This window comes from Muscardinus avellanarius, assembly GCF_963383645.1.
Source record: "Muscardinus avellanarius genome assembly, chromosome: 1".
Classification (NCBI taxonomy): domain Eukaryota; kingdom Metazoa; phylum Chordata; class Mammalia; order Rodentia; family Gliridae; genus Muscardinus; species Muscardinus avellanarius.
This window is the reverse complement of record NC_137786.1, coordinates 110,407,839-110,422,975: the sequence shown is the minus strand read 5'-3', so window position 1 is coordinate 110,422,975 and position 15,137 is coordinate 110,407,839. Positions and strand designations below refer to the sequence as shown.

The 15,137-nt window shown below is 40.5% G+C and overlaps 1 protein-coding gene across 4 annotated transcripts in view; it reads right to left on the bottom strand.

The window, feature by feature from the left end:
- The window catches only part of NSD1 (nuclear receptor binding SET domain protein 1), a gene marked incomplete at both ends in the record, with an annotated part of 147,582 nt that overhangs the window by 10,337 nt on the left and 122,108 nt on the right, over positions 1-15,137 (bottom strand). For 3 of the 4 annotated variants that reach the window (XM_080697722.1, XM_080697723.1, XM_080697725.1), the window contains 5 exons: positions 539-645; positions 8,705-8,846; positions 10,502-10,618; positions 12,136-12,405; positions 14,007-14,119. In XM_080697722.1, the coding sequence (XP_080553848.1) occupies positions 539-645; positions 8,705-8,846; positions 10,502-10,618; positions 12,136-12,405; positions 14,007-14,119 (749 nt within the window). The remainder of the gene's footprint in view (positions 1-538; positions 646-8,704; positions 8,847-10,501; positions 10,619-12,135; positions 12,406-14,006; positions 14,120-15,137) is intronic. The other variant, XM_080697724.1, reaches the window with a different exon arrangement.

Sequence of the window (15,137 nt, the reverse complement as noted above, 5' to 3'; positions counted from 1 at the left end):
AACAGAGAATCAAAGTAGATTGGGAAAAGCCGGACGTGGTGGCACACACTTGCAATTCCTGTGCTTGAGGCAGAGACAGGAGGATCGTGCGGGTTCAAAGCCCCTCGCTGGCTTAAGAGATCCTGTTTCCAAATAAAATAGGTCTGGGAATGTAGACCGGAGGTAGAAGGGTTCCATCCCCAGTACCACAAAAAAAAAAAAAAAAAAAAAAAAAAAAAAACATAGATAAGGAAATATGAGAAGATCTGAGATCAATAAGATATGGGAGATGACCTTTACAAGTTCCTACTTTACAGCTCTGTTATACAGAAAAATATCAATGATTAAAGTGAAACTGCTCAAAATGCTTCAGCAAATATATGAATATCCTCCTTTATGAAATAAAATGGGCCAGACTACTTGGTAAATTGCCAGCACCACTATTGACACCTAATAAATATTAGGTCAGAGTTATCTTAAAGTGAAGATTTGGCTCTAATAGTGTGAGGAAGTTAAGACTGCACAATTTTTCAGACTGCAAAATTTTGGAAGGTGGTACCTTTGGCCTGACACCCAAGAAACCACTGCAGTTCGGGGCTCCACATTTGCAAACAGTCTTTCCATTTCCAAGACATTCTAGGTTGTAATTGAAGGTAAGTTCAGTGCCTGCATAGAAGAGCATAAAAATATTGTTATATGTGTTTTAATAACATTATTTCAATATTAATTAATTAAAGCATATTAACTTTCAAGAAAACACATTAGGAAAAAAAAAACTTTTTTTGCCAGGTGTGGTGGCGCATGCTTGTAATCCCCGTGCTTGGGAGGTGGAGATAGGAGGATCGCGCAGGTTCGAAGCCAATAAGAGACCCTGATTCCAAATAAAATATAAAATAGGTCTGGGAGTGTAGCCCGGAGGTAGAAGGCCTCTGAGTTCCATCCCCAGTGCCACCAGAAAATAAATAAACAAACAAACAAACAAACAAACAAACAAACAAACCATGAGTCAATGCTGGGCGTGGTGGTGCACGCTTGTAATCCCCCGCTTATAAACCCCCTGCTTGGGAGGCTGAGACAGGAGGATCACGCAGGTTCGAAGCCAGCCTCAGCTACTTACTGAGACCCTGTTTCCAAATAAAATATAAAATAGGTCTGGTAGTATAGGGTGGAGGTAGAAAGCCCCTGGGTTCAACCCCCAGTACCACCAAAAATAAATAAATAAATAAATATTTAAAAATAAATAAAACCATGAGTCAGGGTTTTGTTACATGGACCCGTTACACTGTCGAGGATGGTCCATGATACTCCTATTACACCATGCCCACCCAAATACAAGAATTTTACACATGTACACAAACAGGCTACCTCTGGGCTGGGTAATAGCTTAGAGCTAACACATACAGGAACTGTCATTCACAATTAAAATCAAGTCTTAGAAGATTAACCATTGTGGATCAATAAACCTTCTATTTATGGAAGACTGTTTTTCATCTATTAATGAAAATAGATCATTCATTCATTCATTCATTCTGTGTGTGTGATGGAACCCAGGGGAAATCTATCTGTGAGCTACACCCAGCCCTATATTTTATTTTGAAATGAGCTCTCACTGAGTTGCAAAGAGCCTCAGGCAGATTCTATCACTGTGCTATGTCTTCAGCTCTTTTTTTGTACAGTGGATTCAACCCAAATCATTCTGTCTCTGAGCTACACTCCTAGGCACATTTGATGTTATTTTCTTTTTGAGTTACTGGGGATGGAACCCAAGGGCATTCTACCTCTAAGTTATAAACCTCTACCCCTATTTTTTAATCCCTTTTATTTATTTTTTTCACGGATTGGGTATGGCATCCAAGAGCATTCTACATCCAAGATACACCCCCAGCCCTATGTTGTATTCTTTATTTTGAAACAGGTCTAAGTTGTAAATGGCCTCACTAAGTAGCTGAGGCTATCCGCGAACAGAGATCCTCCTAATCTCAGCCTTCTAAAATATGGGACTATGAGCACCAAGCCTGGCTGCTATTATTAATTTATTTTCTTACTTATTTAGGTGGTACTGGGGGTGCAACCCAAGGGCTTTCTACTTCCAGGCTGTACTCCCAGAACTACTTTATACCTTTTTTTTTGAAAACAAGAGTCTCACTAAGTTGCTGAGAGCCTCACTAAGTAGCTGAGGCTGGCTTTGAACCTGTGCTCTCCTCCTGTTTCGGCCCCCCAAGTGCTAGGATTACAAGCATGCGCCACCACGCCCTGCTGCTATTTTATTTTTAAACAATGTCTCACTGAGTTGAAGGGAGCCTCACTAAGTTGCTGAGGTTAGCCACGAACCTCTGATCCTCATGTCTCAGCCTCCTAAGTACTGTGATTACAGGCAATCCTCACAATCCCTGGCTTTAAATTTTTATTGAGACAGGGTCTCTCTAATTAGTCCAGGTGGGCCTTGAACTTACAGTCCTTGAGCCTCAGCAAGAATTAAGATGCGGGCCAGGGCTGGTGGTGCATGCTTGTAATCCCAGCATTCGGGAGGCCGAGACAGGAGGATCACTCAAGGTTCAAAGCCAGCCTCAGCTACTTAGTGAGGGAGGCCCTTTGCAACTCAGTAGTGAGACCGTGTTTCCAAATGAAGAATAAAAAAACATAGGGCTGGGGGTGTTTCTTGGAAGTAGAATTCCCCTGGGTTTCATCTCCAGTACCAACCAACCAACCAACCAACCAACCAACCAACCAACCAACAAGTAAATAAACAAAGCAACAGATCCAGGAATCCAATTATCTTAGTTGGATTTCTGTAATTAATAACATGGTACCATAGACAAAGTAATTTATAAAGATAGGTTGAGGTAATGAACATGATAACAACTTTCTTGCTAGAAGAGCCCAGAGGCACTAAAAGGCACCACTTGTTAAGAAGTGTGTGTGTGTGTGTGAGAATCTTCTTCCCTTTATTCGAAATAGTCACAAGTATTCAATCTGAGGGATCCATCCTGACAACTTACTTACTAAACCTAATCTAAACCTAATCATCATGCTGAGTGGCTCCAATTCTGAATAACACTGTTAGATTAAGTTTTATTATCTTAAACCTCACAATGAGCCAAGCAGTGGTGCACACTTGTAATCCCAGCATTCAGGAAGCTGAGACAGGAGGATTGCAGTTCGTGGACAGCCTCATATACTTAGTGAGGCCCTGTTTCAAAATAAAGAATATAAAAAGAGCTGGGGGTGTAGTTTGGAAGTAGAATGCCCCTAGGTTCCGCCCTCAGTTTCTCAAAGACAAAACAAGCCGGGAGTGGTGGTGCACGCTTGTAATCCGCGCGTGGGAGGCGGAGACAGGAGGACTATGTAGGTTCGAAGCCAGCCTTGCTGTCTTAAGAAACCCTGTTTCCAAATAAAAAAAAATATAGAATAGGTCTGTGAGTGCAACCCGAAAGTAGAAGGGTTTCCAGTACCACCAAAAAAAAAAAAAAAAAAACAACAAACAAACAAACAAAAAAACCCCTCATAATGGGTAGTAAACATGAATTTCAGAGAGGACAAACCATACCATCAAACAACATAAGTATAATACCACCTATTAGTCTATAATCTCAGTTACTCAGGAGGCAGTTCAACAGGACCCTATCTCAAAATAAAAATCAAAAGGGGATAAGGAGATAGTTCAGTGGTACAGCAATGCTGGGTTCAAGCCTAGTGCCACTAAATAAATACACCTACTATTTTACAGCACTTTTGCAGGGATTAAATAAGATAATATAATTTTGATAGTATCTAGTCCCTGATGATACTTACTTACTCTTTCCTGGGACTTTAGCATGCTAGGAAAGCTCACTAGCTTTAAATTGTTCCCCTGGCTCATTAAAATTTGTCACAGGATACCCAGGCTACCTTCGAGCTATAGTTTGGATCTTGAGTGCCCCCCCATGTCCAAATGTTGCCATGAACCTGCAATCCTCCTGTGTCAGCCTCCCAAATACTGGGATTACAAGCATGGGCCATGGCTCTCCAATTTTTTTTTTCAATGGCACTGGGGATTGGGGATTGTACCCAGAGGCATTCTACCTCTGAGTTAGCAGCACAGCCCAATTTTATTTCTTATTTGGAAAGACAGTCTCACTAAATTGAGGAGGAGGGCCTCACTGAATTGTTCGGCTGGCTTCAAACCTATGAACCTCCAGTCTCAGCCTCCCTAGCAAACAGATTGGGAGGATTACTATGTGCCACCATGCCCAGCTAAAACTTTGTTTCAAAATAATAAAAAAAAAACATGGCTGGGGAGTGTATCTTGAATATAGAATGCCCCTGGATCAATCCCTAGAAGTACAAAAAACAACAAGCAAGCAAGCAAACAGGGTACTGCTAGGTGGATGAGAGTCTTGCTTCTTGCAGAGACTGTCCTCAAACCTGCGCTTCTTTCTCAGTCTCCCAAGTACTGGAATTAAAGGTATGCACCACCACCTTTTGCTGACATGAATATGGGGTAAGAAAGTTCCATATATTAAAAACAAATCTAAACAAAATATGCTGTCATGGTGCATGCCTGTAATCCCAGTACCCGGGAAGCTGAGACAGGAGGATCTCAGGTTCAAAAGCAACCTCAGCAACATAGTGAGACCCTGTTTCAAAACTAAAAGACTGGGGCTGGGATGTAGCTCAGTGGCAAAGCGCCTGCTTTGCAGGTATGGCACTCTGGGTTTGATCCCCGGTTCCAAAAAAAAGACAAAACTAAAAGACTAATGGGTCTATGTAGTTTGGGAGCTGAACAACCCTGGGTTCCATTTCCAGTAACCCTCCTCAAAAAAAAAAAAAAAAAAAAAAAAAGCAAAAAGCAAAACAAGAACTGATCAAACTACCTTTAAAATTATTTTATCTACCATGCTTCTTAAAATCAACAATACTGACAGGACAAAGGAACTTTAGTCTTAATGCAATGCTCATGAGATTTCTGCTTTAATAGTGATTAAATTATAAAATTTTCAATTATAAGCCAGGCACGGCAGTGCACGCTTGTAATCCCCGCATTTGTGAGATGGAGACAGGAGTATCGCACAGGTTCAAAGCCAGCTCTGCTGGCTTAAGAGACCCTGTTTCCAAATAAAACAAAAAAAGTATAAAATGGATCTGGGATCCCCAATACCACCAAAATAAATAAATAAATAAATAATTATCAATTAGAAAATTTCCTGGCCCGGCAGAATAATCTCAGTTTAAAAATTCATGTACGGTCAGGCATGGTGGCACACACTTGCAATCCTAGCATTTTGGAGGCTGAGACAGGAGGATTGTGGTCCTGCGACAGCCTCAGATACTAAGTAAGGCCCTTTGCAACTCAGTGAGACTCTTTCAAAATGAAGAAGGAAAATTAATAGGGATGGGGCTGTCGCTCAGAGGTAAAATTCCCCTGGGTTCCAAACCCTGTACCACAAAAAAATAAATTTTTTAAAAAATTCATGTACTCTGGGCATGGAAACACATACCTGTAATCCCAGTACTTGGGAGGCCGAGACAGGAAGATCATGTATTTTCGAAGCTAGCCACAGCTACTTGGTGAGGCTCTTACAAACCTAGTGAGACCCTGATTCTAAACAAAGTATATAAGAGTGTAGCCCAGAGGTAGAAGTCCCCCTGGGTTCCATCCCCAGTACAACCAAAAAACCGCCCCAAAACAAAAAACCATGTACTACCCAGGCTTGGTGGCACACACACTTGTAATCTTAGTAGTTGGGAGGCCGAGAAAGGAGGATTCCAGGCCTCAGCAACTTTTTTTCTAAATAAAAAAATGAAATAGGGCTGGTGGTATAGCCCAGAGGTAGACTGGCCCTGGGTTTCATTTCCAATAACAAAAAAAAAGTGGACTTTCTTGTATGATTAAAAATTTCTAACCTTCACAAGTTTAAATGATTTTATTTTATTTATTAATTGCTTTTTTGGGGCTGTGTATGTATGTGCGGGGTACCAGGGATAGAACCCAAGGACATGGTATCTCTGAGCTCCACTCCTGGCATAATTTTGTATTCTTTACTCTTCAAAACAGAGTCTCACTACAAGTTGTTGAGGCTGGCAGCGAACCTGCGATCCCCATCTTCACCTCCCAATTACTAACCAGTTAAAAAAAAAATTTTAAGCTATCTTAGCCTGGTGTGGTGATGGATGCCCATAAGCCCAGTACTTGGGAGACTTAACTGGGAGGGTGACAGGTTTGAAGTCAAAGATAGCCTCACCAATTTGGGAGGCCCTTAGCAAATTGGTCTTTTTTAAAAAAATCAAACCATGAAACTACAGATCTCAATTTATGGGCAACATCTACCCTGTAACTTTGCTATCAAATCACAGAACCATAGGAGATTTACTTTTAATTCAAATTAGGATCTTGAGCTGGGTATAATGGGATATGCCTATAATCCCAGTATTGGGAGGCTAAAACAGAAGGATTGTAGAATCGAGATCAGACTCAGCAAAATGGCAAGACTCTCAGCAACCTAGCTAGATCCTGTTTCAAAATAAAAAATAAAAAGTCTAGGGGTAGTATATTTAAAAAGTAGAATAGCCCTATGTTCACAGGCATGGTGGCACACCCTTGTAATCCCAGCGCTTGGGATTAAAGCCAGCCTCAACTACTTAGTGAGGCTCTCAGCAACTTAGTGAGACCCTGTTTCCAAATAAAATAAAAATAGGTCTGAGAGTATAACCCGGAGGTAGAAAAGCCCCTGGGTTCCACCCCCAGCACCAAAAAAAAAAAAAAAAGAAAAAAAAGAAAAAAAAGAATACCCCTATGTTCAATCTCCAGTATCTCTCCCCAGTAAATTTCTTAATACTTGTTGATAGAAAAATCATCTCACTTGTACATTCCAACTATTACAGACTCAGGGTACCAGGAAAGCATACACAGCTGTCTAGTGTAGTCTCTTGCCATCCAGTTCTTTTTTTTTTTTTTTTTTCGTGGTACTGGGGTTCCTGGAAGCCCTTCTACCTCCGGGCTACACTCCCAGACCTCTTTTTACATTTTATATTTGGAAACAGGGTCTCCTAAACCAGCGCGCGCGGCTGGCTTCGAACCTGCGCGATCCTCCTGTCTCTGCCTCCCAAGCGCGGGGATTACAAGCGTGCGCCACCACGCCCGGCTGCCATCCAGTTCTTTGACTCCTCAGAAGTGAGGGGTCATTTTTGCTTATTTGTTTTTTAACATACACCCTGGGGGATAGGAGTATAGCTCAATAGAACAGAGCTTACTTAGTATGTATGAACCTTAGGTTGATTCCCAACACCAAAAGAGAATGGGGTGTGTGTGGGTGTTGTTAGATCCTTAACTGATAAGATTTGGATGCGAAAAGAAAAATTTTTAGTTTATATAGTGGGAAAGAAAAACTATAGAAGGGAAGGTGAAAAAGACCGAGAGAGGTGGCAGCTTCTTCTTTTTTTTGGTGGTACTGGGGATGGAACCCTTCTGCCTCCAGGCTACATTACCAGACCTATTTTTAAAAACATTTTATTTGGAAACAGGGTCTCTTAAGCCAGCCAGGCTGGCTTCGAACCTGCCCAATTCTCCTGTCTCTGCCTCCCAAACTCGGGGATTATAAGCGTGAGCCACCATGTCTGGCGGCAGTTTCTAAGAAGTTGTGAAGAGTTTATATCTTCACAATAAACTGTATTCCTTTAAAATGATCCTTTAAACTAATTCCTTTAAACTGATGGGCTGTATTCCTTTAAACTGATCCATGAGTAAGGTATGGTAGCATAAACCTGTAATCCCAGTACTTGGAAGGCTAAGATAGAAGGATTGCAGGTTCGAAGGCTGCCTCAGCAATTAACTTAGACTATGTTTCAAAAATAAAAAATAAAACAGGGTGGGGAGCGGGGTGTGTGGTAGCTTGGAGGTAGAAAACCTCCGAGGTTCAATCCCCAGCAATACCCCAGATCGCATTCTAAAAGACTTTTTCTTTTTTTCCCAGGTCTGGGGATGGAACCCAAGTGCATTTGACTTCTGAGCTAGATTCCCTGCCCTATTTTCTATTCTTTATTTTGAAATAGGGTCTCACTAAGTAGCTCAGGCTGTCCGCGATCTGCAATCCTCCGGTTTCTGCCTCCCAAATGCTGGGATTACAATCGTGCACCAACCATGCCCAGCCTAAAGACAGTTTGCTAGGTGAAATGAGTCAGTCATACAAGGACAAATAGTATGATTTCATTTATGTAATGTTCCGAATGTAGTCAAATCCAGAAATTAAAAAGTAGAATGATACTTCCCAGAGGCCATGGGGAGAAAGGGAATTGAAACAAATTAAGAAACTGAGCATGGTGGCGCATGCTTATAATCCCAGCATTTGGGAGGCTGAGACAAGAGGATTGCAGTTCGCGGATACCCTCAACTACTTAGTGAGGCCCTTTACAACTCAGACCCTGTTTCAAAATAAAGAATAAAAAATAGGGCTGAGAGTGTAGCTCTGAGCTAAAATACCCCTGGATTCAATCCTCAGGACCGTAAAAAAAAAAAAATAAATAAAAATAAAAATAAAAATAAAAAATAAAATGGGCTGGGGATGTAACTCAAAAGTAGAATGCCCCTTGGTTCAATCCCCAGTTGCACAATAATAAAACAAATCAAAACAAAAAACTACTAAAGCTGGGACAGGGGAAGTAACTTAGTGGTAGAGTGTTTACCAAACATGATTAAGATTCATATCTAAGTAACACCTGAAAACTCCACAAGTGTTCAAATGATTCTTACCTGCTTTAATGTCATTCAGGGCAAAAAGGCCCACACGGGTATCTCCATTCACAGACCACTTCTGTGTTTCACAGTTGGGCTGGCAGCAATGATTCATGAACCGAGCATAGTTTCCTTTAGGACCAGCATCAATAATTCGGTCCTAGAAATCCAAGAGAAGCTGCTCAGCAGATTTCCTGACACTTCTAATACTGATTAAAATTAAATGATTCTAATAAGCTGAAAGTTGCAAATTATAAAATTTGAACCTCAATAGCACCAACTCCACCTGGGATGTAATTAGAAATGCAAATACCTGAGCGGGGCGTGGTGGCGCAAGCCCTTGGGGGGGGGGGCTTAACAATCTGTTACAACAGGTCAATAGAGGATTCTGATATATAGTGAAATCTGAGCAGCAGATTGTTTCACTAATTAAAAAGTTTTCAAAACAAATGTACATTAGAAATCACCAGCTGAAGCTGGACGTGGTGGCACATGCTTGTAATCCCAGCATCTGGGAGCAAGGCCATTCACAACTCAGTGAGACCCTGTTTCAAAAAATAAAAAGACTTAAAAAAAAAAAAATAGGACTGGAGATGTAGCTTGGAGGTACATGAATGACCTCTGAGTTCTATGTCCAAAACCAAAGAAAAAAAAAAAAAAGAAAGAAAGAAAGAAATCACCAGCTGAAATAGATAAACTGATGCTGACTCTCGATCCCCCCAAACTAAAACAAGACTATCTGGATATAAGAGTCTCATAAACCATAAGGGTACAACTTGAAAAATATTTAAAAAATGTCGCCGGGCGTGGTGGCACAGGCTTGTAATCTCCGAGCTTGGGAGGCAGAGACAGGAGGATGGCGCTGGTGTTCGAAGCCAGCCTTGTTAAGAGACCCTGTTTCCTTGTTAAGAGACCCTGTTTCCAAATATATAGAATGGGCCTGGGAATGTAGCCTGAAGGTAGAAGGGTTTCCAGGAACCCCAGTACAACCAAAACAAAACATAACAAAAAAAGCACAGGAAGTGGGGCTTGATGGTGCACACTTGTAATCACAGCAGTTGGGAGGCTGAGACAGAAGACTGCAATTCACAAACAGCCTCAGCTACTTAATGAGGACCTTTGCAACTCAGTGAGACTGTTTCAAAATAAAGAATGAAAAATAGAGCCGGGCTTGGTGGCTCAAGCTTGTAAATCCCAGCATTCAGGAGGCTGAGACCAGTTGGTGGACAGCCTCAAGTACTTAGTGAGGCCCTTTGCAACACAGTAACACCCTGTTTCAAAACAATGAATAAAAAATATGGCAGGAGGTGTTCCTTGGAGGTTGAATGCCCCTGGGTTCCATCACCAGACATGCAAAAAAAAAAAAAAAAAAAAAAAAAAAAAAAAAAGAATGGAAAATAGGGCTGGAAGTATAGCTGGGGGTTAAGTTGCTGGAATGACTTGAGTTCTTTAATCAATCTGCATGACTATTTGAATGTACTAATTAAATATTAAGAAATTAATATTTCAATCTGGAAAGTAAAGGAGAAACTAAACTTGAAATTTTAATTTTACAGAAAAATACTAAGATACAAGACATAGTCCCCAATTTATATAAGATTGTTAAGAAAAAAGTAAAAGCATTTTTATTCCCTTTGGTTATGGATATAAAAGTTTTATTTATTCTAGAGCCCTGATCAAGCAATCACCATGGATATGGAGAAACCAGCTTTAGGAATTTTACATGTATGTATTATCCCTAAAAACACTGGCTGAGATAAAAAATATATATTTTTACTTTTTACATTAGTGGAAATACAGTGTTCCATTACTTACTTTGTCTAGGGTGAGCATGTAGAAATTAGTGATGTCATGTTCTTGAGCATAACGGATTCGAGCTCTGCATTCTTCTTCATCTATTAGCTCACCCACATATTCATTCACAAATTCACCCTGCAACAAGAAATAGCTCCTAACTTAATGGCAAAAGGATACCAATATCCATATGTATACCTTTTATTTAAAAGGTAATGAAGAGTCAGGCATTGTGGCGCACACTTGTAATCCTAGCATTTGGGAGGCTGAGATGAAGGAACACAGTTCGCAGACAGCCTCAGATACTTAGTGAGGCCCTCCACAACTTAGCGAGACTGTTTCAAATTAAAGAATTAAAAAAAAAAAAAAAAATAGGGCTGGAGGTGCAGCTCAGAGGTCAAATGCCCGTGTTTTATCCCCAGACCTGCAAAACAACAACAAAACACCAGATTGTTCAAAGTATATTATGTGTACATAATAGTTAGATTACAATGACTCAAATATCTGATTAAAAACACACACACACACAAAAAGCTGGGCGTGGTGGCACATGCTTGTAATCCCAGCAGGTCGGAGACAGCAGGATCACGCAGGTTCAAAGCCAGCCTCGCTTGCTTAAGATACCCTGTTTCCAAATAAAAATATAAAAATGCGTCTGGGAGTGTAGCCCGGAGGTAGAAGGGTTTCCAGGAACCCCAGTACCACCAAACAAACAAACAAACAAACAAACAAAAACAAAAACACCTCCCCACTGCCAGCAACAGAACAGAATACACTCTACATGAAAGATCTACCAGAATGGAAGAATGATAAGTAAGCTAAAGTTTCCTTGAAATAGTGATATGAAGAATACATTTAACTAACATTCTCAAAGACACTTTCCCTAAAGTATATTCATCTTCCTTGGTGCTCACCCTGCCCACTGCTTCTCCACAGTTCACACTACTGTTCTCCCAATTCCTCATGCTATAGAAACACTGCCTTACCTACAAGACTTTACTTTATGGAAGAATAGACCATGATTCCCTATTGACTATTGTATCCTCATCACAATGCCTGGAAAATCACAAAAAGAAACCCTATAAATACTGTCTTTCCTAGTAACATCAATAAAATTCTTTAGAAACTAAACCAGATTAAGGCTTATTTTATTAAAATGTCAAGATGTATTTGACAATAGTATGTCAATAAGATGTAAAATAAAATGTATTTGACATACTGGGTTTTAAAAAATTTTCAAGTTGAACATATCACTATAGTTTCTATGGAAAATACAAACATCTTCTTCATGTTCTATAAACTCACTTTCAGTTAATTCATAGCTAAAGTATTTTATTTTATTAAAAGGTGACTAATATTCCTCTATCATAACTACTGGCAGTAGAATTTTCACAAAAATCAAATAATGTCGCAGTCTCTAGAAATTACCATCTTTTTCTTTCCATTATGCTACTTAATGAGCATGATCTTTTAGAAAAGGATATCATCTATCCTCAAGCCTCTACACTCTGGAAAGATATTGCAGTATACAGTAAGGTTACTCCATAACTATGCTATTTTCCTCAAGATGAATTTTCTCATATTCATCAAAAAGAACTAGTCACATTAAACAACTATAAAAGGGGGGAAAAATCTAGTAATTAAGTTTTTTTCACCTTTTTAATATCTGTTTTGGTCCGTAGGCCCCAGCCCCTCTGTAATGTGCGGAAAATTTCAACCTCTGGATACTGACGCTTGCTAAAGCACTGATTTTGACAGCGCCCTCCAGCAGGACATACTGTGGGATGGCACTCATAGAGCAGCATGCGGTTGATACACTCAGAGTCTATTCCACAAGGGTTCTCATCAGTAGCTTTACAGTTGCATCGGGGAATTTCTGACAAGTCTGCAGTGAAGATCTGTACTCTGCCAATAGGACGATTCACCTGGAGAAGAAGCACATTGCATTGTATATTAGGCAGGAAAATAAAAAAATTCAAGACTAATAATAGGCAAATATCCTTTCCTTGAGATTATATGCCACATTTTATAAGATTTCTTTGGCGGGTAGAGGGGAATTCTAACCCTGAATTATATACCCATCCCTTTAAAATTTCTTTTTCCTTTTTCGTTTTTGGTGTGGTACTGGTGATGGAATCCAGGGCATCCATCTCCAAGCCTTATTTTTTATTCTTTATTTTGAAACAGGGTCTCACAGAGTTGGAAAGGGCCTCACTAAGTTGCTGAGGTTGTCTACGAACCATGAGCCTCCCAAATGCTGGGATTATAAGCATGGGCCACCCCACCTGACTTCTTTTTTCTTTTGTGCTAGGGATTCAACCCAAGGGCATTCTACCTTTAAGCTACAGCCTCAGCTCTATTTAAATGTTCAAATAGGGTCTCACTAACATTCCGAGCGCCTCACTAAGTTTTGGAGGCTGCCTGAGAACTGGATATCCTCCTGTCTCAGATTCCAAGTCCTGGGATTACAAACCTACACTATCACACATTATTTCTTGGTTTGAAACAGGGTATCAGTAGATTACTGAAAATCTCACTATGTTGCAGAAGATCACCATAAATTGGTGAGGCTGGCTTTGAGCCTGTGCTCTTCCTGTCTCAGCCTCCCAAATACTAGGATGATAGGTATACACTTCTATGCACATATTATACAGATAATTTCTTTTGAGTGGTGGTAATGAAAATTTAACCCAAGGACATTCTACCTCTGAGAGAAACTTTTGGCCCTTTTTTCCTTCCTTTTTGCGGTACTATGGATTGAACCCAGGGGCATTTTTACCTCCGAGCTACACCACAACCCCTCACTAGTAGCTAAGACTGGTCAAGAACCCAGATCCTCCTGTCTCAGCCTCCCAAGTCCTGGATTAACTAGCGTGCGCCAACAAGCCCATTTTCACTGCTGACTTTTTTTTTTTGTGGTGCTAGGGACAAAACCTAGGGGCCTTCCGCCAGGCTATACCCCGACTCATTTTCATATTTCATTTGGAAACAGGGTCTATGTTGCTGAGAGTCTCATTAAGTAGTTGAGGCTGGCTTCAAACCTGTGCAATGCTCCTGTCTCAGACTCACAAGTATTGGGATCAAAAACATTTGAAACTAGGCTCGGCTCACAGCTGACTTTTTTTTTCCCCCTGGTACTGGGGATAGAACCCAGGGGCATTCTACCTCTGAGCTACACCCCAGTCCTATTTTTTATTCTTTATTTTGAAACAGGGTCTCAATGAGTTGCAAAGGGCATTAAGTAGCTTGGGCTGGCTTCGAACCTGTGCAATCCTCCTGGTCTTAGCCTTCCAAATGCTGGGATTACAAGCATGCGCCACCACGCCTGGCTCCATAGCTGACTTTTTAAAGCGCACACATTCTGCTACAAAGTGTTATGGTAATTTTTTTCTTTTAATTTCCTATCTCTGCTCCAAAGAAATTGTACTTATGCTTCCATCCAATTCTGGTCAAGCGTAGAGTGAGAAAAGGCAAGCAATACAGTACTGTCTGTCCTAGAAATGGTCGGCCAAGACTTTTCTCTTACCTTTATATGTTTATAAGGTGGCGGCTTCTTGTCATTCTTCCTATCTTCTTGTAGCTGTCTTAATTCTTTTTGAGCTTTTAACTCCTCAAACCTTGCTGCAGCTTCCTGAAGAGCTGAGGAGACAAGCACACGTCACTAAATCTCTGAATGAAGATGTTTATTTTGCATCTTAGGGAAAAATTATGTAATCAAGACTGTACATGATACCCATTTTCAAATGGGTTATATAGTTTCCAAGTTATTCAGAGTTAGCATTAAGAAAAAACATAATCCACATCCAAATGGCAAACAAAGACTCCCACTGTCGGGGCAAAGGTAAAGTGCTCCACATCCTGGGGAAAGAATTTAAACTATTTCCTTACCACTTGCCTCAGTAACTTGGTGAGACCCTATTTCCAAATAAAAGAATCAAATAGGGCTAGGGGTGAAGCTTGGAGGTAGAATGCCCAGATCCATCCTCAGTACCATGCACAAAAAAATAAAATATAAAGGTTTTTCTCTTCTTCTTGCCTACGCTTTACAGAACAGGTTGTCATCGCTGTCTTTTTACTGTGAGTGGTACACCTGAGAGTGAACACAGGTTCTTATGCATGCAAGGCAAGACCACTACACTAAGCTGTACTCCTAGCAATATGTATTTTTACTTTTAGACAGGGTCTCACTAACTTACCCAGTCCAGCCTTAAACTTGCAATCTTCCTATGTCAGCCTCCCAAGTAGCATATGAGCACCAGGTTGCCGTTCTCAGTCCTACTCTTCTAATCCTAATTCTATAAATAATTACTATTAACTCCAATGATATACAGATCATCACATCTAAACTATATTCAAGCACTATGCTTTCAGATGCTTCACTGTCATATCTTCAACATAATCTTAAGATTCTCCTTTTCCACAATAAAACAAAATTTCAGTTAGGCATGGCAGCTCATGCCTGTAATCCCAATACTTGGGAGGCTGAGAACAAAAGATCACAGGTTTGAAACCAGCCCCAGTAATTCCACAAGGCCCTCAGTAACTTAGTGAGACCTTGATTCAAGATTAAGACCCCCAAAAAAACCCCGAATTGAAGGTCAAGAGGTAGAATGCCCCTGGGTTCAATCCCCAGTATCAACTTTTCCGCTATATATTC